Raw genomic sequence first — 26813 nt, forward strand, 5'->3', positions numbered from 1 at the left:
CACACTTCACCCGAGCACTCCCCTCTCACTTCATACCCATTCATTTCTCGCTGTCAACGGCGCCGCCTCACGCGTTCCGCCTGCTAATATAATCTGCAAACAGCACACCTCCTCACAGCCTCACACATGGCGCCGCTCCAGCGCTCGGCATTGGCCCCCTCCGCCCTCTGGAGGTGCCGTCCTACAAGACCATCAAGGCCATCCGGCCTCGGCCTCGGCTCCGTGTCCGCAGCCCTCATCAGCAGCCGTTCCTCCAGCTCAACACCGAGCATATCATCCTCACGCCGCACGGTTCCTGCCTCAGCCTCGGCGCCTCTCACGCCACAGACCACCAGCCGGAGAACTCCCTCGGCAATCTTGCCGAGCAGAAACGCCTCCACGTCGTCCGCCATGGCCGCGGACCCCAACAACATGTACACGGCTTCTTTCGCCTTCTTCGAGGCTATCTGGGAGGCCGGCATCACCCACTGCTTCGTCAACCTCGGCTCCGACCACCCCAGCATCATCGAGGCCATGGTCAAGGGCCAGCGAGAGGCCAAGGGCAAGTTTCCGCGCATTATCACCTGTCCCAACGAGGTACTACTTCCCTTTCCGCACTGTCACACCACGAAGAGAACGCTGACTTGGCTAGATGGTGGCCATGTCCATGGCCGACGGCTATGCGAGATTGACGGGTAAGCCTCAATGTGTCATCGTCCACGTCGACGTCGGCACCCAGGGCCTAGGCGCCGCCGTTCACAACTCCTCTACCGGCCGTGCCCCCGTCCTCGTCTTTGCTGGCCTCTCTCCCTTCACCCTGGATGGCGAGCTCCGTGGCAGCCGCACCGAGTATATCCACTGGATTCAGGACGTTCCCGACCAGAAGCAGATTGTGTCGCAGTACTGCCGCTACTCCGGCGAGATCAAGACGGGGACCAACGTCAAGCAAATGGTCAACCGCGCTCTGCAATTCGCCAAGTCGGACCCCCAGGGCCCCGTCTACCTCTGCGGAGCGCGCGAGGTCATGGAGGCCGACATCGAGCCCTACTCTCTCAAGCAGGAGGACTGGGACCCCGTCCAGCTCGGCGGCCTTCCCCAGCCTGCAGTCAATAAGATTGCCGACGCCCTGGCCGGCGCCAAGCGCCCGCTCCTCGTGACCGCATACGGTGGCCGAAACCACAAGTTCCCCGGCGCCGTCGTCGACCTCGCCAACCTGGTCCCCGGACTCCAGGTCGTCGACTGCGGCGGCAGCGACATGTGCTTCCCCGCCGACCACCCCGGCTGGCGCGGCCTCCGCTTCGGCGTCGACGAGACTATCGAGAAGGCCGACGTCATCGTCGTCGTCGACTGCGACGTGCCCTGGATCCCCACGCGTTGCAAGCCCAACGAGGACGCCAAGATCTTCCACATCGACATCGATCCCCTCAAGCAGCAGATGCCCCTCTTCTACATCGAGGCTGGCGCTAGGTATCGCGCTGATGCCCTGCTCTCCCTCGAGCAGATCAAGTCGGCTCTCCAGACCGGCGACGCGGCCACCAAGCTCAAGGCGAACGAGGCGGCTGCTGAGGGCGCCGCCCGGAGAGAAAAGGAGTACAAGGCGCAACTGGCCGACATTGCGGAGCGGGCCAAGCCGCTCGAGGACGGATCCTTTGGCACCGGCTACCTGTCGCAGAAGCTCAAGGATCTGTGCCCGGATGATACGCTCTGGGCCATCGAGGCTGTGACCAACACGGTGTTCGCGCACGACAACCTTCAGCCCACCAAGCCCGGCTCGTGGATCAACTGCGGCGGCGGCGGCCTCGGCTGGTCCGGCGGCGGTGCCCTGGGCATCAAGCTGGCGACGGACATGGAGAACCAGGGCAAGGGCAAGTTCGTCGTGCAAATCGTTGGCGACGGCACGTACTTGTTCACCGTCCCCGGCAGCGTCTATTGGATCTCGAAGCGCTACAACATCCCCGTCCTGACCATTGTCCTCAACAACAAGGGTAAGTCTTTCAACCTCTGTACCAGCCGACTTATAAAGCTGACAATTCCAGGCTGGCACGCCCCCCGTCGCTCCCTGCTACTTGTCCACCCCGACGGACTCGGCTCCAAGGCCACCAACGAGGAGGCCAACATCTCTTTCGACCCTACCCCCGACTACTCGGGCATCGCCAAGGCCGCCGCTGACGGAGACATCTTCGCCGCCCGGGTCGGCCATGTGTCGGAGCTTGATAGCGTGCTGAAAGAGGCGATCGCCAAGGTGCAAGCCGGGCAGACGGCGGTGGTAGACTGCAAGGTGGTTCCTGGGTGCTAGGTGGAGTCGTAGACGAGGCCGGCTAGAGTCGATATGACCATGCCCACGCGCAACGCGCTTTGATAGAACATAATGCCATTACTGTCCATGCGCGCCTAGTAGCAAGTTCTTTGACGGGTTTGTAAGAGGCCGAACGGAGTCGACGCGGCCATATCCACTGGCCGTGGGGCTACAGATATCGCCATAGCAGCCATGCCAAATGGCACTGCATACTCTGACAGGGTTCGGTTCCTGAGTTGTTGTTGCAAAGACGTCGAGCACCCGCGAATGCAGATGTGACATCAGCAACAGCGATTTCAAGTGGACTGGAGGGTGTCGTTGTTGGCCTTGGCTTTAGCTTTGGCGCCCTTCTCGCGGGGCGGCAGGCCAGCCGCCTTCCTGGCCTTCTGGCGGTCGTTGTACACGTCCCTCTGCCTGAAGAAGGAGGGGCCGCCAGCGGCCTTGACGATGTCGGCGGCGTCCCTGGCCTTGATGGTGCCGTACGAGGCGAGCTTGGCCATGAGCTCCCTCTGCGCGGGGGTCCTCTTCCTGTGGGCTGCATGGGCCTCAGGCCCGCTGCTAGGGCCGTGGTTGTGGTTTGGCTCGACGACGCGGTAGCTCCAGCGAAAGTCGCTCGCCTTTGTGGCGGCGGCGACGATGCGGAACGGGCAGTCGAGCTTGAGGGTGGAAGCGCGGCGAAGGCCCTTGCTGGAGGAGGCGCGGCGGGGGCCGCGGTCACAGTTGACCGAGTAGTAGGTGGGCATGCGGACGCCGTTGACGATGCGGTAGTTGGAGGCGGACTTCTTGACGACGGCGGCGCCGCGCGTCACGTAGAAGGCGTTGAGGGCGGCCATGAGGGCGTTGATGGTGGGGTACTCGCCCGACTCGGGGGGCAGGGGGATCTGCTGCTGGGAGGAGACGGCCGAGGCTGCGAGACCCTGCTGCTGCTGCTGCTGCTGCTGCTGAAGCTGGGCGGCATCTTGAGACGCTGGGTTGGAGGAGGAAGGGTCCTGCTCGCCCGGAGCGTCTTCTTGGCCGGGCGCGGAGGCCTGCGTCTGCAGCGCCTGAAGATGGCCTTCTGGTTGCGGCTGCTGCGTCTGCTGGAGGAGGAGCTGGACCGAAGACTGGAGCTGCTGCTGCGACTCGGGGGAGGCGGCGGCGGCGGTGAGAGCCTCCTGGTGCTGCTGGACGATCTGGAGGAGGGGCGTGGCGAGCTCCGGGTTGCTCGCGAGATGGAGGAGGAGGGCGTCCATGGCCGGCGTGCGATGGCCGGGCTGGCTGGCCGGGGCGTGTAAGTGGTGCCGGGGCCGGTGTGTGTGTGTGTGTGTGTGGTGGTGATGAGCTCCGCGGTTGTCGGGGTGCTGAGGCGCCGGTGGCGGAGGTGTTGAGGGCAGGTGAGGATAGAAAAACCAAGGACGGGAGAGCGTGTCAGGGGGAGACGCAACGGCGGGCGGGGAGTGGCTGCATGGGGATGGGGCGCGCCGCCGGGGCGGATATTCGACAGTCCCGAATAGAACACGGCCACACCTTGTGAGACCACGAAGGTACGTACCTCCGTCCTTCACTGTGGCGTCCCTCACTCACACTCACTTCACACGCACGCTGAGGGGCGGGCTTATCGGTCTTGCTCTCTCTCTCTCACACACAGCTGGCTACACTTCACATGGCTGATTGTCAAAACATTGACTAGTGAGCCCGCTGCTGTTGTCGCTGCACGATGCAATTGATGAGATGCTGTGCCGTTCCAATAGGCACGGTAAAACACTGACTCGGCTGGTGCAATGTAGGCTGAGCGAGCGCTCACCGAAATCTCATCGGTGAGACACCGCTTCCACGAGATCATGCTTGGCCATCAATGGAGCCCCTCGAAGCTGAGCCCAGCTCTTACCGTGGGCCAGAGGACGAGTATAACGATAGCTGCGGCCCGTCGGTGACACGAACGAGAACCTATTCATACTGACGGGTATATGAAAGAGGGCGATGACAAGAAACAGCTCGATGCGAGGATAAAGATAAAATAAACCAAAAATGCAGTTTGAGGCCAGCGAAACCACATCTACTCAGAGCCACGGCATGGCCCGCTACTGTGGACTGAAGGGGCACTCGGATCCAATCTGTAGCGATGGGACTAAGAGGTGGTGGGGAGGGGCGGAGTGACATAACGAGGCGCTCGTAATGGCCGATGTATCATGCGATGAGGCGCCTCTGTGAAGTGACACAGGAGAAGTAGTTGCCTCCGTGTAGCTGACAGCGGCTCAGCTGAAAGTGGGCCATTGAGTCGAACCTGCTTAAAAGATGCTTCATCAGTTTGCCAGCAGACCCTGCTCTAACCGGAGCCAGTCAACCATCGCCGGTTCGTAATGCTTCATCGACCGGTACTCCTCCTAGGAAATTGGCTCTCGTCTCACTGGCCCCAGCGCGAGCAGCCGCGCACTACCTACCTACCGGAAGTCTCATCATCTCTGACGTCGAATGGCCACCTTCCATGCATTCGGCCGGCTCCCGTTTGAGCTACGCACTCGAATCTGGGAGGAGGCAGTCACGCCGCGTTTCGTTCAAGTCGGATACTTGAGAGGCACAGGGAAGAATGGTCGTTCCGGCGTGATACTGCACGTGCTCTCGCCGACGCCGGCGCCTGCCGTGCTGCACGCCTGCCACGAGGCGCGCAACCTGGGGCTCTATGAGCGGGCGTTTGTCGATGGAGAGGATCCGCGATATGTCTGGGTTAATTTCGACGGCGACATTGTTTCAATCGGCCATGGCGACTTTCACGGTTTCGAGCCTTGACAGGTTCTCATTCACCGGTTGGAATCTTTGGGATGAGAGAGACGAGGTGTAATTTTGTCTGTTGCAATTTTGGGGCGGGGGACTTGTGGTGGCAGGTTCAATCACGCAGAGGAGACGTGCGATCCGTTTGGGAAGATGGTATGCACGTGCCTGAGCTTGCAGGGAGCGTGAGAATCGACAGACTAGCCAGGTTCGGGGGGGGGGGGGGGGGGGGGGGGGGGCAATGCTACGGCCATCGACAAGGAGATGGGCCAGGAAGTGGATGGCTGCAAGTCGGCCAGGGGACAGGCAATGGCACTGGCATAAGACCAGCGAGGCAAGAGCGAAAGGCTGCGAGGATAGGATGGTCCGGTTTTTCGCCGGCCAGTTCTTCTTACTGCCATGCGCTTCGCATGCCCGCAGCTAGTGATATCTTGTCGCAGATCGAAGGCTGTGGGACCCAGCATCGTTCAATTGATTCCTCCAGACATTTAGTTACCTTTCGACCGGTTGGGGGACGTAGGGAGCCCTCTGCTCCATCATTCAAGGAATCTTTAGCAGCGCGATGCCAGTTGAGTCGTGGAAATCTGCCGGCTTGATGAATCGATCGCTGGTCACTGTAACGCCATATGGCAATGCCGCCGGCGCGATGCCGAGCGCCGCGGTGTCGAACCACCAAGCGCTCCCCTGCCAGGAGCCTCCAAGCGAGGTCCCTGCCCAGTTATTACCTGCTGGGTAAGGTGCCCGAAATAAGCTCGCTTCGCCCAAACCCATTGACCCAGGCACAGGGAAGAGCTATTAGCACAGTCCGACGCCGAAGAGGGCCCGAGCCGGAGATGAGGGCAGGATCAGGGCCGTTTACGGAAGGCGGGCAGCCGTGTCTGCAGTGGTTCGCGAAGCACATGAGTGGTCTGGTGTGTCGACTCTGGAATCCAGACCCAATGACTCTGGCTCTCGGCAATGTGGGGGATATACGAGAAGGCAGTGTCGTTGGGCCACTCGTGGGAGTATACGAACTACTACGAAGCATGTATCGGTCCGCATATCCGTGGACCGTCACCACCAAGGCCGAGACGCGCGGCGCGGGTCCTGGACTGCTGTCCGGCAGCTCCACAGCGCGCATGCGAGCCTCGATGGTCAGCGGAGTGGTGGAGTGGTGGTGGCCGGGCTGGAAGGGCCGTCTTCGCCGCCAGTGACCTGGGGATCCGCAGTCTCGATCGGTCGTTGCAGCACTGGACCGGCTGGGAGGGCAAGGTAAGAAAGATATCTTGGCTTGGGGTATCTACGTATCTCGATGCCGTGCATGGCGGCAGCAGGCAGCACTGACATGATAACCACCTTGGCCCGGCCGGCATATAACGCCATCGCCGCGGCATGGCCGGGCTCAACTCTGCGCTCCCCATTGGGCGGACGAGATGCGTCGAGCACCGATTCGTGCCGCATTATCTTGCGGACAGCGGAGGGACGGGAGAGATGCATCAATCAATTGATGTGCATCGTCGGGGCCTGGGCGAGCCGCTACTAGTCTGCGCATAGCCGCGTGGTTCCAATGTTGCCACCTTGGGGGGGCCGTCACATGGGCATCTGTTTTGAGGGGTCCGTACCTGCGTGCAGGCGGTCTCGATCGTGCCAGCGCCTATTGCCTCTAGCACTTGCCCTGCGCTGTTGCAGCTCCGGCCCCGGTAGGCAGGGAGCCCCGCGAAGAAACGCGCCTGGTGGCCCGGCTAGCCTGGCGCTGGGTCCACGGGTGCTATTATTGCAGGTGCTGCAGGTGCTGCAGGTGCCGCCCGGGGGGGTCATGAAACGCCGCGGGCGGCTGCGGGCAGTGCACAAGGCCACTACCTACTGTCGTGGCATCTGAAGGTACAAATACCGTTACCTCACCGTTTTCTACAACAACACAAGTACGTGGCCGTCTGACGGCGACCTCGCATCGTCCAGTCATCCTCTACCGTGGCCATTATCCGTCCACATCCCCCTCGTCGGCGGCAACAACAGCATTAACAACAACAACAAGCAGGCTATCGTCGCATCGAACCACCTCGCTGCATTCCTCCGCCGGCCCTGCTGCGTCCCGCCCGCCCGCCGGCAGCGCGAAACCCAATCCGGCGCCGCATCGTGGAGACGCCCTTGCCCGCCGTCGAGTCGAGCCGCGTCGAGTCAGTGTCTCGGCATTTATTTTTTTTCTCTCTCCCCTCGGCCCTGTGGTGCTTGCGTCCCTACCCTTCGCCGCCTGAACCCTCGAAAAAAAAAAGGCAGGCACACCAACTTAAATAACAGGGTCCCCTCGGACGATCCCACTTTGAGGCGCGTGCGCACGACAGACCGAGAGCGAGAGACCGAGCGACACGAAGACCGGCTCGCGGCTTTCTTCCGAAAATTCTCCCCTCGGCCCCGCGACGCCTTGCCGACACCTCGCCGCCTCTTGTGACGGGCCTCAGTCTCACGACACCACCCCATACGCAGCACGCGATCCTCCTCAGCCGGGAGACGCACCGGACAGCCGCGAGCAAACCCGCGATATCATGAATGGGCGCGAATCGGGCCATCCACTGCGTCTTGTCGTCCTGAAAGCACCCAGGCGCATCGACGAGAGCATATCCTGACCCGCCTGCCCACCCGGCCGCCATGGCTAGCCCGCCGCACGAGCCCGAGCCGGCCCAACGGACGCCGTCGCAACAGCCTGCCGAGCAGCAACACCAACAACAGTCGCAGCAATCAGCACCATCGTCATCAGCACCATCGTCAGCCGAGCGCACTCCCCCGCCGCCGCCCGTCCCCTCGTCGGACCCGCGCGTCTTCGACGATGCCGACCCCTCCACGCCCGACGAGCACGACCTCTTCAAGCTATCCGCCCTTGATGCCCTCAAGCTGCTGAGCACTAGCGTCGAGCTGCTTGTCCGCATGACGGGCGACATCCCGCCGACGCCGCCCCCCAAGACGCCCACGAACCCCCAGATGAGCGACATGCAGGCGGAAAAGGACAAGATTGTGCGCTCCCACTCGGAGAAGAACCTCGCGCGTCTGCGTGAGCAGCACCAGCAGCAGGCCGCTGCCGCCGCCAGAGATGCCGTCGCCAAAGGCGTGGCCTGCGGAGACGCGCCGGAGAAGAATGCTGAAGGTCAAGGCCACGGGCTGAACAAGCTTCAGGCGTACAGCGCCAGCATGTCTGCCCAGCTCCGCGTCCAGGCGCAGCACCAGACGCCGACGACGCCCTCGGGGTCCTCGCAGGAGATTGACGGCGTGCACCTCCGCCAGCGTTCGACTTCGCCCTCGTCCTCGTCGCCGCAGCCGTACATCATCGTCGGCGCCGACTCGCAGCCCCTCAACCTGCAGCACGGCGCCATAACACGCAAGTTCTACAGCAAAAAGGAGCCTCCCATCACCATCAACCAGTACCTGATGCGGCTCCACCAGTTCTGCCCCATGAGCACCGCCGTCTACCTGGCCACGTCGCTCTACATCCACCGCCTGGCCGTCGAGGAGCGCGCCATCCCGGTTACGCGCCGCAACGCCCACCGTCTGGTCCTCGCCGGCCTGCGCGTCGCCATGAAAGCCCTCGAGGACATGTCGTACCCCCACAACAAGATGGCCAAGGTCGGCGGCGTCAGCGAGGCGGAGCTAGCGCGTCTGGAGATTTCGTTTTGCTTCCTCGCCGGCTTCGAGCTCGTCGTCGGGGAGCGGCCCCTGCGGCAGCACTGGGAGGCCCTGCGGGACGGGCGCGCGCAACAGATGCTCCGCGGGACCGACGTGCCGACGTTGCGGCTCGGCAGGCGCCCGCGCGAGATAACGCCCGCGGGGGGTTGATCGGTCCATGTTATGGTGAACGGCCATTACACGAGGTTATGCTTTTTATTATGCCGACAAGGGGAGCCACGTTGGCTCGCCGATCATTACTCTTCTTGCATTTATATACTTATATAGGATAGAGCGTAGGACAGTACATTCACACAGGCATGGAGGTGCAGGCATGGCATGGCATGGCATTGCATGGGAAACGGACAGTTTGCATAAGGGCCGCCTGGACGCGACGGACGAAGAGACGGGCACACGGATTTTTCGATACCCCCGGTTGGAGCAGCGTATGGAGTAGCAGCGGTTTTGCCAACACGTTTAAGTGAGTTGTTTTACTGAGCTTTATATGTGTCTCTGTGTGTGTGACTATGTGATGCTGCTTGATGGGGGAGATGACTACATGAGGGATGCACTACAGTCGCAAATGTTGTTGGGTAGTGCATCCTCTATGGTTAGGGCTCGTCACGTATAGGTGTATGCCTCGGCCTGCGATGGTAGTACATGGATATCGTCATGGACACGCCCGTCACCACGCTCGAGCACGACATCGCGTTGCCGTTGGCACTGGCGTTGGCGCTACCGCTGCGTGTACGATGTACGTAGAACGTAGAACGCGCTCCCGCGGGGCAGATGCATGACCCCTCTCTCGTGCGACCCCCCTTTTTCTTCATCCCCTTCCTCATCCTCGGCATCATCGTCAGCGTTGTCATGTCATCACCATCGACGTTGTCATTGAAGCACTGCTTGGGCGCAGTCCTCCTCCCACCCACCTGGCCGTCACGTACCCCTATGCCGTGCACCCCAACCCCAACCCCCCTCCCCCCCCCCCCTTTTTTTTTCGTGCCCGCGCACCCCTCCCACTTTGCACTTCGTAGACATAAATAGGCTGGAGGCGGATGGGGAGGGGGAGGGGAACGGACGCGGGACGGAAGGGGGGGAGGGAAGATGTTGGGCGCCTACCAGAGCCAGTGGCTTCACCGAAAAATACACACACCACTTGCGTCGGTGCGTGCTTGGTATACGAAGGGGAAGCTGGGTGAACTGTACTTATCCTACGTGTGCGTGGACGCGGGTGCGGTCTGGCATGGAAGGCTTATCGCCACGGTGGCGGCGGCGGCGGCGGCGGCGGCGGCGGCGACGATAGCGGTGAGCTCGTCGCGGCTTGTGGCATGTCGTGAGGAAACAACAGGGCACGAGGGAGGAGGGAAAGGGCGCGCGTGAGAGACTGAGAGTGAGGATGAGAGGGCGAAGGGGAGGGTGAAAAAAGGGCCCCCAAATGAAGCAGCAACAGCAGCAGCAGCAACGGCCAGCCACCAACAACACATACACTCTGCAAAAGGTCGGAGTTACGTGATGATGGTGATGGCGATGCCCTCCGTTGGTTGCCCCGTCACAGTCCGCCCATCAGTCCGCCCGTCGCGCATCCCATGGCTCCGAAGACCAGACCGTGTCACGCACAGGCACACCTAACGCGCTCGACGGGATACGAAGCGGCGTGGGAGGAAGAGCTGCTGCGTGTGACTGCCCGTGGGTGCCACATCCTCATGACGAGTCAGCCAGCGGCGGCCGAGTTGGGCTCTGTCCCTCTACGCTGCGAGCATGTGTGTATCAACTTTCTCTGCGAAATGCGTTCCTCGCGCGTCCGTGTGCGGACGCGATACGGGAAGCTTATGGACTGCACTGCAGTGGTTGAACGACACCACCACCACTACCAGCAATCCAAGGGGAGGATACTCCTGCCGCAGACAAACCGCAAGATGTGATCAAAGCCATCTTGGAGGAGTGAACAAATCTGGTTGCTACACCTGCAGGTGAAAGCGAGCGAGCCGGCGCCGGGAGCATCCGAAACACATCCAATGGCGTGGCACGCGGCGCGCAGACACCGGGCAGGGGGGTAGGGCTCTACATCGGACGACGCGCTGCGGGTGCGTCACCGGACCCCCACTCCCCTCCCGGACATGCTTGTCGGAGCTGCAATGGTAGGCCTGGTGACTCTTGCGAAGATGTGGTTCCGGGCATCGCATCGGCAATGGGTGTCGGTGTAAGTGTGTGTGAGTGTGTATGTGCGCGTGTGCAGGGTAGCCGGCCAGGTCTCGGCGGAAAACCAGCAGACGGAAATGATTATCTCTCCTCCATGCCAAAGAACAGGACAGGCGGGCTGACAGACAAGCGGGCGAGCAGACAGATGGGCAAGAACAGTGGCTACAGAGTTGAAGAGCAAAGCAGGGTTACATGCAGCATCTGCATGGAGGTGGTCACAGGAGACGAGATGGGCCGCGTGCTGTTGCTGCCACAGCTGCGGGCTGCTGCTTGCTTCGACGCTGTTGCTTCATCCGGCTGCCTCGTTTCAGGTTGTTCCGGCCATTGGAGACGCCCTGCCAGCCATCCGGCCAGCCAAGCCAGCCATCCGCTTCCATGGCAAGCCCGACGCCGCAGCCGTGTGTGCGTGTGTGTGTGTCACACATCCCAAACGTCGCCGACGACGACGACGATTTGCTGCCCGCGGACCAAACGCGAGCCTGAAGCCAACGAACGAACGAGCGGGCAGGCGGGAAAACACCCACCAGCGCCATCGCACGCACGTATCTGTCATCTCTGACGGGCCGTGGCCGCGCGGGCGGAGGGGAGGGGGGGGGCAAGCCCAAACTTGCACGTACGGCGTGTGGAATCGCCTTTCGCAGCGCAGGGCGACGGACCCTGTCGCGCTGAAAGAGAGCAGGCTCACTCATGCATGAACGAATGGAAGTCACCGATGGTGGGTGCCGCCAGGCGTTTGTTCCTCAACACCAGGCATCGATCGCGAGAACGGAGGTGAGAAGATGCGAAGAATGTGCGAAAACGGCCGTCCCGCTTCGTTCCGAGCTGATCTTACTTGGGTGCCTGCCTGCCTGACTTACAGCAGAACGGGGGGAAAGAGAGAGAGTGTTGGCAATGACGTGCAACCGGGCATGACGCGGGCGGGTCAGGTTCGAGCCCTGTTGAGGACATAACTAGCAAAACACCCCTCGGTCCAGTAACAGCGGCCCGTACTCGCAGTCCGTTCCGAATCAGGCGAAAGCGGACCCAAACCAGACCGAAAAAGAAAAGCTGCCACTTTTTCCACTTTGTGTTTCTGCGCGAACCGGTTCGTGTCGGCGGCCTTGCTAGGCCAAGGCAGCAACTGAGAGAGCCTGCATCGAGTGGACAGCCGCCAGGCCAGGACGGACAGCTGGATTCGCCGCGAGCACCCCCGCCGCCCGCCTTCCAGGCAGTGATGTTTGGCTGGGATGGGCCGGGGGGTGTGTTATCGATAAGCCGCGGGGTCGTCGAGGACCATGCAGGCACTTGCAAAGTCCTGGATCCTGAGGATGGGAGCGGGCAGTCTGCCCCTCCATGCCCCTCCTCTTTCTCTCGGTGCACAACTGGCGGGGCCTTTGTGCGCTCGTGTCACCTATGTCGGCGTCCATGCCAGCGAACAAAGTGCTTTCGTCGTTGCGCAGAAATTTCTACACACCAGGAGAAGAGGCAAGCTGTGCTCACCACTGCCCACCCCATCAAAACCCCGGACCGGTACAAAGTAGCATGGAACGTGCAGTACCGTATAAATGTGATCACGCGTTGCAGTGAAGTCGCCAGGGGGGGTGCAGACTCGCAGAACTCGCAGCCAAGCCTGGCCAAGCCAGGCCAAGCCAGCCCTCCACCTCAACGCACACTCCCGCTGTCTCACCCTCGCTCGCTCACTCACCTCACATGCGCCGCACACCCGCATCCCGATGCCGCAGTGACTCAACGGCGCGGGACTTGTCGTCACTCGCTCTCAGTCAACCAGTCACCCCAGTCCGGATTCTGTGTCCGTGGTGTTGCTCGTTGCTGCTGCCCCCCCCCCCCCCCCCCCCCCCCCCAACCAACCTGTTTCACCCCGTATGGACGTCGAACGAAGTACACAAGGACAAGAAGGAGATCCAACAGCACTCCACTGTGTTCTCTCCCCCAAGAGTCAAGACTATTGAAAGCGGGCATTGTCTGGTAGTTCGTCCGAGGACCTCATGTTTCATGTTGCAAGCGTTTACAAGGCGTACAATGCCACAAACAAAGCCTTTCAAATCACCACCCAGACCACCGCACAAAGCCTCCTTTAACCACAAGAGCCTCTGAAAGAGAGAAGAAGAAGAGGAAGACACAATGCCTGCCCGGACCGCCTGGTGTACGCCATCGCTTCTCCACGTCGAGCTCCAGTCCCCAGGCGCCCACCTTGGTCACCCCTGTCCGTGGGTGCAGCATGTAAGTACGTACTCGAGGAGTCCACCACCATGAGGGAGGGTGTCCGTCCAAAGACTCCCGACACCATGTCAAAGTCGACACAATGGCATGGCGAACACCTTGCTGAAGACATGGGCGTGAACGTAGCATTGCGAAATCATCCGATGCTGCTGCTCTTCTGCCCACTGCAAACGACCTGGCGCTCGGTGGCGGATGCTGCCTGGCAAGGAAAAAGTCATGGTGTTCATGGCAGCGATCTGGTCACTCTACAGATTTCGTGCTGGGATGCTGAACTGTTGTATCCGAGTCGGTGACCCGGTTGTCTGTTTGTCTATCCTGAGTCCTGATCGAGCCCGTTGCCCGTTGCCCTTGCCCGTGGTATCAAAACGCCAAATCATCGCTCGCCTGCCGTCCCAGCTGGGGTTCCGTGTTTCCCCCTAAAATACAGTAGAAATCAACGCTGAGCTGAGATTTACTCCCATCGGTAGATGCCGTCGTCGTAGAGGACCCTGTGACGCCTACTTCCCGGCCCAACCGTGGCCCGCCGCCGCGGCACCATCCTCTCGCGCAGCCGGGCACGCTGCTCCTCGTCTTCCTCCCTCTCGACCCGCTTCGCCCGCCTCTTCTCTTCCAGGTCCAGCCGCCGCACCGCGTCAATCAAGTCTGCCTCTCGCTCCTGCGCCTCTCTCGCGGCCTTGGCCGCCACAAAAGTCGACGCTCGCTTCGGAGCCGGCGGCATTGGCACCGCGGGCCTGTTGGCAATCTCCGCGTTGGCGTCGGCGATCCGCTGCCTCATGCGCAGGTCGCGGATCGTCTTCTCGCGCGCCTCCCGCTCCTTCTGCTCCTTCTCCTGAGCCTCGCGCAACCGCCGCTCCTGCCGAATCGCCTCACGCTCACGCCGCCGCTGGCGAAGCTCCTCCTCTTCTGCGCTTGGGTATGTGGGTCGTCCGCTCTCGCGCGAGCTCGTCGAGGAGTGGCGCATGTGGGTGTTCGAGCGACGAGGGGGCCGCGGCTCGACCACCTCGATCTGGACCGATGGGCGCTCTACGCGCGGGCGCTCATCGACGATGACCGGGCGGCGCGTGTACGAGTCGCGCGGTGAGGCGTCGACAATGTGAGGGGAGAAGGCGTTGACGTTGGGGGATGAGGGAGCTGTGTTGGGAAAGTTGAACGCCTGGGGCGGTGTCCGAGGGGTGGGTGGGTTGTCCACCAGAACAATGCGCTCCCGGCGTAGGTGACGGTCCCGATCACGGCGGTTGAGATCGAGCACGCGCTGGCCGTTGATGTAGACACCAGATCGTCGCCTGTTGCTCGACGAGCTGTGGTATGATCGGTCCGACTCGTCGCCAGAGCGGTAGCTGGGCGTACCGGACCGAGGGGTAAAGGCCGGTGGCGTGGGTGGGAAGTAGCTGGTGTACGACGGCAGTGATGACGAGGGAACGTATTGGGTCGGGTGCTGGAGGACGACGTTGTCGACGCAGGGCTGGCCGTGGCGGGCCACCGGGCAGAGCGCGGGGCGGCGGACCTGCTCCCTACGCCCGTCCGGGTGGACGTAGGTGTAGATGTACGTGGTGCACATTGTGACGGTGTTGGAGAAAACGTATGAGTGTTGGGACCGAGACGATGTGCCTCAGCGAAGAAGCAGCTCGCGGTGGTCGACGCCGGTGACTTGGGCGACTTGTTCCCGCGAAGCTGTTGGAGTCACGTAGCCTCAGTAGGCAGGCTGTGTTGGTAACGGCGTAGATATCCTGCGGCGCGCAGGACAGTGTTGTTTGGAGTTGAAGGTTGGTTGTTGTTGCGAGGGAAGAGTGGTCGACCGAAAAGTTGGGACGAGGGCTGTTTTTGTACGCGACCCTGGCCGCAGCTGAGGTGCAGCAAGGTGGGCCGAGGGCAGTATATAAGCGGTGTTCGCGTGGGCTGCTCTCGATCCGAATTGTAGCCGGCTTCGTTCTTGTTCCCGAGGTATCGACTGGGCCGACTGTGTCCCTCGAGGTTGTCTTGTTTCGAAAAGTGGAAAAATATGGAGTGGTGTTTGTAGCTGCCTGGAAAACGAGTCGGCGTGAGGGCATGTTATAAAGAAGTGTGTGTGTGTGCGTGTGTAAGTGGCAGTGGGACGAAGTGGTGGTGCTCCCTCCCGTCCTGCAGAGCCCACGGCGCAGACACTCCCCCACCCTCTCCGACCCCTGCTCGTCCTGGCCCTCCCGGTTCTGCCTGCCAGGGCTGCCTCGCTGCTCCACGGACCCGTCCGCCGATGACTCCCTGGTCGTGTGGAGCCTGGCTTGACTGGGGCAGTCCAATGGCACTGCGGCTGAGCGACGAACGGCGACAGACGGGGGAGGGCCACACGGCCGTCGACGAGGAACTGCTGGGTGCTGCGCAGCGGCTCGAGCATCGTGGGCAGTGGGCAAGGGATCGTGTCCCGTCCAGTGTCGCCGGGGGCATCGCAACGCTTCGAAACAAGCGCGACGCTCCTGGGCCTGGGGTTTGGCGGCCAAGAAACCGGGACGGACGTACGAAGTAATACGCTGGGATGAAAATAGCCCGTTCCCGCGAATAGAACGGACGGCGTCAGGAGCCCGAGGGGAGGGTACGGCAGCTGAGTGGGAAGATGGTGTTGGCCAATTTCCCAGCCTGCGCACTCCGTCCCCGTGGCACATTGTCGAATGGACGCGACGCCGCCCACCCGCCAGTGTCGACGGCGAAGGTCCCCGGCGGCTGTTCAAACAGCGCCGTCGTCGAATGCGACCGGCAGGTCACAGTTCGCGCCGCAAGCTGGCAGTTCCGGTTCCTGCTCGCCGCGAGCAATCATGCGGTCCGCCGTTCAGCGCCCACTGACTCACAGCGAACGTCCTTTGTCCTCATCGACAAACCAGAGCGACAGGTTTCGACGGGGCCTGCAGCCGTGCAGCAGAGCATCCCCACCTGCACCTGCGAGGCCGTCAGTCGCCGCAGCCAGATGCGCCATTGGCTCCTTGGGGTGGTCCCGTGCCGATGTTTCGTCCAGCATGACGACGGACTGCAAGGGCCACTTCTGCCGGACCAGTCTGTCGTTCTTCAGCCGTTGGGGGCTGTGCTGCCTGGAGAGGGACAAGCCACCGCCGCAGACGATGGGAACAAAGGGATTGCGCCACAGGACCGGGGTCGATGGTGAGATTATCGCGTCCTGGGCTCTTAGCCACACGTCGCATTGGCTTTGACGTTTCACTGCCTCCTCTCCACCGGTTCCCCAGACGCGACGCACGTCACTGATGCGAACCAGCCTGCCCGCGAGACACAAGCGGCAATTGACGAGGCTGCCGCTCTTGCGCGCTTGACAAGCGCGTCGGGTTGTGGAGTAATCGGAACGGGAGACGATCGTGATGCATTGGTGGAGACGGAGAGCGTCTCCTGTCCGTCAGATGCTGCATGCCGCAACGGGACTCTGGGAGCTCAATGACAGGCAACGCAATTGCCAGCATGGACGTGTCCCATTGGCTCGTGGCCACCGCTTCAGCAATTGCTGAATGAGAACCAGCTCGCAGGACTTCGCCGTTGTTTGGGGTCCCGACATCCTAGACTGAGGATGCGAAGCCTGGGCTTGCGTTGAGAGTCGAGACGACCGACGACGCGACGACGAACACGCAACCCCTTTCAGCCGTCGGTTGCCTCTTGGCGATCGAGCCTCAGGACCTGCGCGGTTCCAGGACGACACCGCCAGCGAGAGCGTAAGCCAGGGGTCGCTCGCACAAGCCCGAATGAGCGGCCCCCAAACTCGCCGCGAAGGGACAGCCAGGGCACGGGGCCAAAAACGGGAGCCGCTTGTCAGACGGCGGCCTCTGGATTGCGCAAGCAGATGCTGGACAGGGCATTCGGCATCGATTGATTTCCAACTCGTGAGAGGTTTCGATGGTGCGTATTGGACTGTATTGGGGGCCGTTTGACGAAGTAGGACTGAAGCAATCACCAGGACAAGCCACCACTGGCTGTGGCGTCTGTCGTCCCTCGTTCCTGCCTCCCGTGGTGTACCGTGTGGGTTGCCGTTCCTGCCGTGCGGGACGGTGAGGCTGTGCGCGGAAGGTGCAGCAGGCCAGGTTGATCGGTGGCTCCGAGGGATTCGAGGAAGGAAGGGGCGCCACAGGGCAGACTGCGCCTTTGCGCCCACTATCAGCCTGGCCTAGTGAGGTCAGTGGCCATCCTCAGTGGGAGTTGGCTCCCTCAGTGGGTTCCCTCAGTGGGTTCCCTCCCGTCCAGCGGGCGCCGTCAGCGCCATCATTCCTTGGACTCTGTGGGCCCAGCCTTGTGGCTCCCTCCCGTCCCGTCTCGTTGGCCCTCCGTCAATTGGAGGCCCCCTCTCCGGGCGGGTTAACGCGACCCCCCCTCAACAATCAACACCACTTGAGCCTCCTCGGACCCTGACAGCTTGCATCACGGCGTGCATCGTCCACTCACCTCAACATCGCTTCTCACCTCGGTAGCCGTGCGACTGCAGCCTTTCCATGGAAGCAGCAGTCCGCCAGCCTTTTACCGCTCGTGAAACCCCTCTTCATGGGCCGCTTTCTCGCACCACCATCAGCTATTCGTGAGGCATGGCCGCCTATGTGGCCTGTCGAGACGCGCGCGCTTGCCAGACACTACAGTTTCACATTCGCTCTCCGTGCGACATTGTGTTAGCCGCGTTGAAACACTCTGGCCATGCGATCCTCTGCAGAATCTAAGCGACTGCTACTGTAGTGTCTGTTGGGTCTCTCGAATCTGCTGGTCGCTTCTCCTTTCAGAGGTTACAGTCCACAATCGAATTGGCAGTTCCAAACTCTAGTGCATGCGGATTGCATCCTGTTGAGTGCCAAAGGACTCCTTCTGGTTGCCACACGCGCCTGGGGGAATGCAAGCAGTTCTGCTGCCTGTTTCAAACACAGCACGGACAAGGAAGCGTCCTCGTCATCCTCCCTGGCTCAACCATGGTCGCCTGGATGTCAGCCATCCCGAAGTCACGCGCCCACGCACACTGAATGCCATTGGTGCCTCTTGTAAGTCCAGACACGAGTGGAAACGTTGCCACTCAGCACGAAGTGGATTGTCGGTCAGCAAGTGCATTGCCAATGCATGATCCACTCTCAGGCTGCCCAGCGGGCGGTCCTAGATACCGGTGGCATGATCGCAGCGACATTTTCCGAATCGTCGCCGCTCAGTGGCAAGCAGAAGCCCACCTCGGTATGACAGAGATGCTGTCGAGGCCCGAAAGAATTGCAAAGCGTCCCGGCTCCTGCTCTACCAAGCTTGTCCTCATGACAGGCCTCGTACGGCCCAAGGCGGGCATCTCGGATACACGTTACTTTCTGCCTGTGTCCACGTGTCAGTCGTCGTCACACAAACACAATCGCCAGGCATATCTGTATCTGGGCGGACTGACCCTGTGCCGTCGACAGGCCGCTATCTCTTACATGGTCGCGAACAGCACACGGACGACAAGCTGCCCACCCAAGTCTCCACAGTCGGTAGCCTCTTACGCTACGTATTGGGCATCAGGATCTTGCGAAAAGTGCAGAAAGCTCTCGTGACATTCGTATGCATCTGAAATGCAACTTCTTGCTACATGTACAGCAACCGTGGGCTTCTACCCGCCTCTCGGAGCGCCGTAGGTAAAGACCGATGTGCCGCCTCTATAAAACCCATCTAGAGTCTATGCCCGCGTCCACACAAAATGTTAAAATTACAATGAAACGAGATCCAAAGAAAAGAGCAAAAGAAAACGCTCATTCCCATCGCTAAAGTACACTCGAAAGCCCCCGTTGTCCAATCTCAATGAAGGTGCTCAAATCCATTGGAGAACTTGGTGCCCGGAGCAAGCTTGAAGGCCGCACACTTGACCTTGTGTCCGGCTGCATCCCTCCAGCCGCCGTAATCGACGCCTTGCTTGGCAATTGAGTTGCCGATCCAGTGGACGTTGATGTTCCACGCTTGCAAGCAGAAGTACATGACGAGCGCTCCGATGCCAACGGCAGCCTGGAACGAGCCTGACATGACGTACGCGTATCGCCCCCACCAGTCCTGGGCGCGCCTCTTGATGAAGAAGTTGAAGACGACGCCCAGGATGAAGGATCCGTGGATGTAGGTCCAGTTATACGGCGCCCAACCCAGCGCACCACCAAAGAAGACCGGCGCGTTAAAGTAGCGCCAGAAGGACATGGGCCACCGCTTCGCGAAGTAAAAAGTGATGATGGGAAGGGCGACTCCAATGGGGATGAAGTAGGTGATGGGCCTGTAATGTCCCTCGGGGCCGAAGAGGCGTCGAGGGCCGACAACACCCCACAGCACTGTGGTGAGGAAGTATGAGTGGGTAGAGGGGCAAGAGAAGCGATCCTTTTGATCGTCACGGCAGACGCCGTCGATGTTGCGCATCTGCCAGTGGTTCACTCCAAGCGCGACAAACGAGGCCAAGATGGTTGCGTACATCTGCCCGACAAAAGCCCAACGCGGCGGGATTTTGGCATAGTGCGCCAGCTTCAGATCGCCGAGGAAGTGCAGCGACTGAGAGGTAGACATGTAGCTATACATCTTGAAGATCATGTTGGGGATGGTTCGACCCTCGAGGACGTATCCACCGACGACCATGGCCAGGATGGACGTCGACACCTCCTTGTTTGTGATGGCGAGGAGCATGCCAAGGGGAATCTGGAGAACCAGGGTGAAGGCGATGGCGAGAACAATGCCCCACACGGGCATGTCAGTCGGCCACAAGAGGGCGGACAGAACGGCAAAGGTAAAGGAGACAGCCAGCGTCGCGAGATACCACCACTGCGGGCATTCCTTGTAAGCCGACATAAGGCGGTTGTGGACGTCGTCGTACTGCTGCTGTCGGTCCTTCTTGCGCGTGAAGAAGCCCTTGAACCCCTTGGCGATGTCCTTGCGGAACCAAAGCGCGAGGTGTACTGGCAAGGAGGCATAGAGGCAAAAGTACACGGCCAGGTAGATGACCTTGGTCGCTGATAGCCACGGCACGCTATACTGATAGTACTCCCCTTCGTTGATGGTGAGATCCGTGTCAATGATGCGGCTGATGTTGTACCGGCCGCCGGTGTTGTCGAAAGGCTTGTTGCTATTGATGGGGAGATAACCTGTATTCCAGAAGTTCTTGAAGTAAATGAGAGGGGCGACAAGGAACCCAAAGATGGCCATGCCAGTCGCATAGTTCGAGAGCGCAAAGAACGGCGTCACGATGGGGTCGGCGTGATGCGTGGCCACGTTCCAGTCCAGCGAAGAGAGCGGGTTGATGCCGAGCCCGCAGGTGCTGCCCATGATAAGGGCGAGCGTGACACTGCCGGGCGAAATCCATGTCGGCCAGTTGAAGAGCGAAATGCCCTGGAACAGGTAGTTGGGCATCCAGAACCACAGAAACATGCCGCAGAAGCAGATGATGAAGAAGCGGTACCGGGTCATGGTCCAGCCGTTGACAGCCGGCAGCGACTTGACGCCTCTGTCTGAGTGGAGGGCCTTGGCCAACGCAATGTTTGACAGCGCTCTGGGCCAGATCATGGCCGGTGGATAGACGAGGAAGCGGCGGGCTACGCCAGCGCAGCCATAGCCGAGAAGTTGCGTGGCAAGCACGGTCATGGTCTGCCAGGGGATGCTGTTGGCGAGGATCTTTTCGTTGTAGAACATCGGCAACTTCAGGACCTGGACAATGGAGATGACATAGGCACCGTTGTGATGGCCGGCAAAGGCGACATTGGCCATCATTGCGATGAGAAGATGCTCCTTTTGGTTGAATGGTCCGGGGTTGAGGCTGAAGCTGCACGAGTTGGCCGTGCCGGGAAGACGGAGCGTCCATACTCGCTTGGGGAGGAAACGTGCGAGGAAGAGGCCCATGGGCAGGGTGAGGAGCTGCACGACATACGTGCTGATATGAATGGCAGGCAGGCGCAGTGAAAAGAATTGATGCAGTGACGTGCCAAAGACGGAAAAGAAAGTACCAAGGATGAAGACGCGGAACGTCCCCACAGGCAGCGTCGGGTCGTCGGTCGGGTCGACAACGGCGCGGACCTCTGGGTATGCAGAGTTGTTGCGGGCGAGCTCCTCCTGGACCTTGAAGTCGTCGAGGATGGACTGCCCGGATTCGACGTCCTTGCCTCCAGACGAGGCTTCATCCGGTGGGGGGCTGGCAAGGTAAACCCTGGCGCGGTTAAGGGTGTCGTGACAGAAGTTCTGATCTAGCTCATGCTCCGCGATGAGAGCACGGAGGGCGGCGCGAAGCTCTTCCTCAGAGAGGGGCGAGACGGTGGTGATGCTGTCGGACCCAGACTTTTCGCCTTCATCACAGTCCTTGGTTTTGCCGAGGGAGTCGGTCACTGATGAGTTGATCGTGTTGTACGTCTTGACGGGGGCGAGGGTGCTCTCGGAACCAGCAGTCCCGGAGCGTCTAAAGACGCCTTGGGCTTTGGAAGCGCCCATGGCTCGAGTCGCCCGACCCTACAACAGAGGCGGTTGTGTTCGGATAGGATAGAAAGGTAGGATCACGCTTGTCAATCGAGCCGCGGGGATTGATGTCAAGGCAGCGCGAGTAACTACGCGACGCGATTTACGGAGGCATTTTCAATGAGTGCATCGTGTTGTTGTAGACGCCTGGGACGCGACGATCTTATACACGAGTAGCAAATGGTCAAGTTGTGAGCTTTGACCAAGCACTGAGTTGGATCTCTGCGACATGGACAGACTCGGTCGAACAGTGTGGCCTAGGCGGCGTGAAACCTTTGCGACCCCTTGATTGCGTTTGGCTCTAAATCGGGATATCTAAGACTCATTCAGAAGCTTGAGTGACTGGTCTGCAAAGTCAACCAAGTCTTAATTTACCACTACAATTTTTGGTAGGCCGTCTGATCCGAAGTTATTGTCATATCTTTATCGGAGTTTAGAGGCGCCTCCTCGCCGGGTGGTGCAGACTCCAGAGTTCACCACCGCAGTCACCGCTGCACGCCTCAAAAGGAAGGTCCTTGGGGCCGGCGACGCCGCAGCCCCCCTGCCTTAGACTGGCAACATGAAGTGTAGCTTTAACCCATAGGTATGTATGAGGCGCATAGTCCAGCGTAGCGCTATAGTCGATGCGCAGACGATTTGTCTTTGCTGCGGAACCTTCGACTGGACCTGGCGCAACACCATCTCGAGGCGTCGTGTTCGAGGCCCTCCATCGTTGCCGTTTCGGCGCCGGCAAGGTCGGCACTTCGCTGCTTTTCGCCGAGACATGCAAGACGGCAGCAAAGTACCGGCATAGTGTGCATTATTAATGCGAGGATGCAAGGTTGCCAGTGCTGTAGCTGCGAGAGGCTGGGGGCAGCACGTGCGCTGCCTGGCGCGGTCGTCGAGGCCAGCCTCATGCCTTTGTACCTGCATCCGCGGCCGTGGATTACGACATCGTTGCATATTCCATGTAGCTAGCCGGCCATAGCCGGGAGCTGGTCCATGTGCCGTCTGGTATGTCCTGACGGACGAGACGGCATGTTCAAGAGTCGCGTCGTCGCAGCAGTCTGGCGCGTGACCGTCGAAAGTCCATGACGAACTCAACACAAGCCCACGCGCCAAAGGCTAATCGCAATATCCTAAACCGCGATCAGCTCCAGTTCCGCTCTGTCCGATCAGTTTCAGGCGAGAAAGAGGCATACACGACGACCGTCAACAGCCACATGGAAGCACGGAGCATGCGGTGCTGCGTGAATCGCTGATCAGCCACACCGCTGCCAGTGGAAGACGCCCCTTGTAGCGTATCGTCGTTGTCGGGCACGTTGACACTTGCAAGCATCACCATGACCACACCACCGAGCGAAACGCCGAGCGAGAACATGTCGTGCACCATGCACCGCGCAGGCGACATCGAGGGAAAGCCGAGCTGCGGTTCGGCAAGGGCGACTGCCTGCCAACTGTCACTAAGGAGAGCTATTGCGGACTAATTACAAGGCATTAGCACGCAAATCCTCATTGAGGGTCATATCCATGTGGTGTCTCGCTGGCATTGGCACTCGCGATCGTCAAACACCAACGGGGCGCGCATGGGGGGCGAATCCATCAACTCACACCTAGGAGTCCTGGTGCCACAGCCCCAACCAGATTTGGCCAGCGCTGCGCGACAAAGGCGAGCACGACAATAGTCATCAGCGAAAACAGCCAGCCAATGGCTCTCGCTGCAGACTCTGCCATGGCCGCCCAGCCGGGGAAGCGCCACGGAGCCATTGTGCCGGGTCTGACATATGACGATGCCAGGAAGGCGTGATAGTGTGTCGGACCCAAATTCGAGACGCAGCGAAGCCGGGGCCTCCCATCGATCAGGCCTGGTGTCTACCGATGAAACTGCAAGGCCACGCAGTAACTGCCGGGGCGCACCTCAGGGACGGAGCCGGGCTGCGGAGTTGGGGGTTTGTGAACTTGATTGCATCAGCTCGGTCACCCGTGCACGCGGAGGAGCTGCAGAAAGGCACGGGCGTGTGCCAGCCGGGCGCGTCGAAAGCCAACAGCACAGCAATGTCGTACCTTCATATAGTTCAGGGTCAGACGCACGCTACGGCTCGCGTCCCGTACCCGTCCCGCTGGCACTATACGCAAATAGGAACGTGGAGGCTTCCGGGGGCTGTGTCGAGCTGCGCGCCTCGCAGGTTGCTGCAGAGATGCGGTGCGGTGGAGCTCGGTGAGGCCATGAGGGGTTCAACGAATGTGGCATAGCAGGACTTGGCAACATTTAAGCGACGACTTGTCCGGCCGACAAGCGTGATATCGAACCACGGGTGAAGAAAGCCGTTGGAAAGGCTCTTGGAATGTTGAAACCGGGCTGTGCCCTGTGCGGAGGGCTGCCGGGCCTGCCTCAGCACCCGGGTGCTGGTAGTCGCCAACCGTGTTGTCTCAGAGCAAGGACGGGAGAAGAACACACGGGCTGTTGAAGAAAGCTACCCATTTGTGGTGGATACTAGAATAGGGCGAAGCGGCTTTGGCAAGGCCAAACGCCTCCCGCCCGCCTGGTCCAGGGTCCAGCAGATCACTGTTTCACCGTGCCGGCGAGCCAGACGTCAAAGTATTACCCAAGTCTAGGCTTTGATCTGCCCCGCGCGAATCGAGAACTGCCTTCGTCGCGGGCAGTGCTCAAGCTATCCGAGGGCGCGGGGGGCTGAACAGATGGGTCGATCGTTGCCGTCGCGGCATCTTTCCTGTCGACGCGGCATTGAGATGTAACAGGCCACTTTCCAGGAGACCCTCCCGATCAGGCGCGTGCTGTAAACTTGCTTGACGTGGGAGAGTGTGCATTTTCTGATTTCTGTTCACTTTGCCGATCAGCACAACAATGACTTTGCACAGCGAGAAAGCGGCTGTTAGACTTGGCATGCTTCGCCGTACGAAGCGAGAGTTCAAAGCACCTGGTCCCCGCCTTGTCCTGACTGTAACTCACAGGCTTCTTGTTGTTTAGTTGCCCTGTATACCGCGGAAATGGCCCAGCGCTTCTCCGTCTCTCTTTTAGAAATAATACGGGCGCCTTACGTACGTAAAGAAGCCCTCAACTCACTTCTGCGATAGTGCGAGCGTACCACCTCGGTGGGTTTTCGTGAATGTTGTGTATGAAGTTACTTAACTTTAGCTTCACACCACATGCACAAGAATTGTCAATTTCAACGACCCCAGCCCGTGACCGTGCGTGCCATGCTCCCTTCGACCAGGCAGCATGTGGTCAATAGACTCCAACATGAAGCGAGCTGCTTTTCTTGCACTGATGGCCCAAGGCTTGAACGTTGGACACGTCTGCTTTTTGATACATGCATTCTGGACAATCTTGGATCACGTACAAGGCGCGTACTAGACAAAAAAGTGTACCATTAATGAAGTCTTCCCCGCCATGGATCAGCCAGGCATTCAACATGTGGCGTTGCTTGATGTGCCTCACTGTCTGCTAGGAAGGATTAGTCACAAAGTCAAGGTGGATGATATCCTCTAGTCAATCAGATGAAATAATAGCAACCTCTCTCCTCAGGTTCCTAGATTTCATCTAGGCAACAACCCCTGCCTGAGTTTAGCGAGCGGGCGCCCTTGCCTATGAAGTAGATCCAAACTGATTCCCGATGTCGTAACAAGACATTCTGAAAAGCAGACCCAGCTAGCATTCCTGTACGATATTTTTGATCTTCTTGGTATCGGCTTCCAAGATCTTGCCCAGCTTCGCCGGAACTCCAGCATCTGCTAGCTCTCTCCGCACTTTACTAATCTTGGATATCGATTCCCCGTTCCTTGTAAAGGCCGCGGCTCCAAGCAAGGAGGCAAAAAGATTCATGAATCCACTTTCTGGATTATCAATGACATCGTATAGGGCAGTTGCGGCATTCGCAGCCTCGCCAATGAGGGTAAGAACACGGGCGACATTTGCCAACCCTGCAGCCGCGGCGGCTGCTTCGCCAATAAATGGCACAATTGTGAGCACAGCGAATAGAATGGTGATAATAAGGTTCTTTTGCTCCGCTTCTTTTTCGGTCTCACCAATCTCCTTGACTTTTTTCATGGACGAAACCGCCTGCCGGATCATAGCCACGGGATATGCGTATACTTGTGCGGGCTCATATACCTGTCCATCCCACTGCAACCACAGTAGGTCGAAATATGTTGCAGCAATGTCCAGTTGAAGCTGATCAATATTTATCTGAGAGCCATTGACAATGCTTCTCGGGTTGGGAACTTGAATATCATCCGCCATCATAGGGACGCCGTACCAGATGCGCCGCCCCGGTTGGCAAGCAAGGCTTGGGCGACATTTGTCGCTCAAGTCGTTGGTCCCAAATTTGACCCAACTTTCTTCGATGCCGTAATTCTTCAGCAGGTCTCCGTAAAAGGCGTCCTTCATGTCGTGCTTGAGCTCAAAATATAGCAGATAATGGCCGCCAAGGCTGTATAGGTCGAACGGACAGGTCCTAGTGCTGACGTTCCTTATAAAATCGTTCATGGTGCAATCAAAGTACTTATTTCCAGGGCCGCCATCTTCGCTCATAAACTTCCTCAATGTTCCAGGAATCATGCCCTTGATGTACTTGGTGTAATAGCCGAACAGGTCGTCGTAGTCATCATTAATCGCATCATGCTCCGTTAAAGCCGCCTGAAGCTCCGTGCTCAAGGTTTCCATGGCGTAAATCGAATTGCAATAGGGATCGTACTTATCAGCGGTAGCTTCAAGGTCATCGAGTGTGCTGAAGTTTAGTGACCAGTCGCACATGTCCTGGTCAGTCTCGTCTCCCCAGTCACCTTGATTCGGTTTCTCGTCGTCCCAGTCTGCATCAAGATCGGTGGCCCACTCAACAATGCCCCCCAAGTTGCTGTTGAATGCCCAAAGGGAGCGCGCGCGATATGTTTCATCTTTGAGGTATGACACCCAGTTGTTGTCATTAAAGACCAGAAAATCGCCTTCGTACGTAGACCAGGCCTTATTGACCACTGTGCCGTAATCGTCGGGATACGCAGCCTGCGAGATGATATCCCGGATTTCGAAGTTACTGAGATAGCCCGGAGTACCTGTACAGAGGCCAGCCATCGCCGTAGAATTCGGCCCCTCGAAGTTACAGTCTTCGGTCGTACATCCGGCTTCACTCATCCTAAAAGAACGGCCGTATCTAGGCAATCCCAGGAGAATTTTATGAGCCGGAACACCAGCTTTTGTTATCATGGCTAAAGCGTAGTTCGTTTCCGTTTGATTAACGTGTGATCGTAGACAGTTTCCAAGCAGGCAGCCTTCGTTGACGAACTTATTACTGTAATCCCATTGTCCGTGAAG

General features: G+C 59.6%; 6 protein-coding genes across 6 annotated transcripts; 2 read left to right on the plus strand and 4 right to left on the minus strand.

The window, feature by feature from the left end:
• Positions 1-390: 390 nt before the first annotated feature.
• PLICBS_001703 (uncharacterized protein) lies at positions 391-2275 on the plus strand (the record flags this gene model as incomplete). Its single annotated transcript, XM_018317207.2, has 3 exons — positions 391-576; positions 632-1964; positions 2016-2275. The coding sequence occupies 3 exons, from the start codon at positions 391-393 to the stop codon at positions 2273-2275; spliced, it is 1779 nt and encodes a 592-aa protein (XP_018182732.2).
• A 296-nt stretch (positions 2276-2571) lies between these two features.
• PLICBS_001704 (uncharacterized protein) lies at positions 2572-3507 on the minus strand (the record flags this gene model as incomplete). Its single annotated transcript, XM_018317206.2, has 1 exon — positions 2572-3507. The coding sequence occupies one exon, from the start codon at positions 3505-3507 to the stop codon at positions 2572-2574; it is 936 nt and encodes a 311-aa protein (XP_018182731.2).
• A 4141-nt stretch (positions 3508-7648) lies between these two features.
• PLICBS_001705 (uncharacterized protein) lies at positions 7649-8827 on the plus strand (the record flags this gene model as incomplete). Its single annotated transcript, XM_018317204.2, has 1 exon — positions 7649-8827. One exon carries the CDS (start codon positions 7649-7651, stop codon positions 8825-8827), a length of 1179 nt encoding a protein of 392 aa, XP_018182729.2.
• Positions 8828-13526: 4699 nt separating this feature from the next.
• PLICBS_001706 (uncharacterized protein) lies at positions 13527-14633 on the minus strand (the record flags this gene model as incomplete). Its single annotated transcript, XM_018317202.1, has 1 exon — positions 13527-14633. One exon carries the CDS (start codon positions 14631-14633, stop codon positions 13527-13529), a length of 1107 nt encoding a protein of 368 aa, XP_018182727.1.
• A 4199-nt stretch (positions 14634-18832) lies between these two features.
• Positions 18833-21481, minus strand: PLICBS_001707 (uncharacterized protein; the record flags this gene model as incomplete). Its single annotated transcript, XM_018317201.2, has 1 exon — positions 18833-21481. One exon carries the CDS (start codon positions 21479-21481, stop codon positions 18833-18835), a length of 2649 nt encoding a protein of 882 aa, XP_018182726.2.
• Positions 21482-25154: 3673 nt separating this feature from the next.
• PLICBS_001708 (uncharacterized protein) lies at positions 25155-26573 on the minus strand (the record flags this gene model as incomplete). Its single annotated transcript, XM_065599892.1, has 1 exon — positions 25155-26573. The coding sequence occupies one exon, from the start codon at positions 26571-26573 to the stop codon at positions 25155-25157; it is 1419 nt and encodes a 472-aa protein (XP_065455964.1).
• Between the last annotated feature and the right edge of the window lie 240 nt (positions 26574-26813).

This window comes from Purpureocillium lilacinum (genome assembly GCF_023168085.1).
Source record: "Purpureocillium lilacinum CBS 284.36 DNA, scaffold_1, whole genome shotgun sequence".
In the NCBI taxonomy this organism is placed as follows: Eukaryota; Fungi; Ascomycota; class Sordariomycetes; order Hypocreales; family Ophiocordycipitaceae; genus Purpureocillium; species Purpureocillium lilacinum.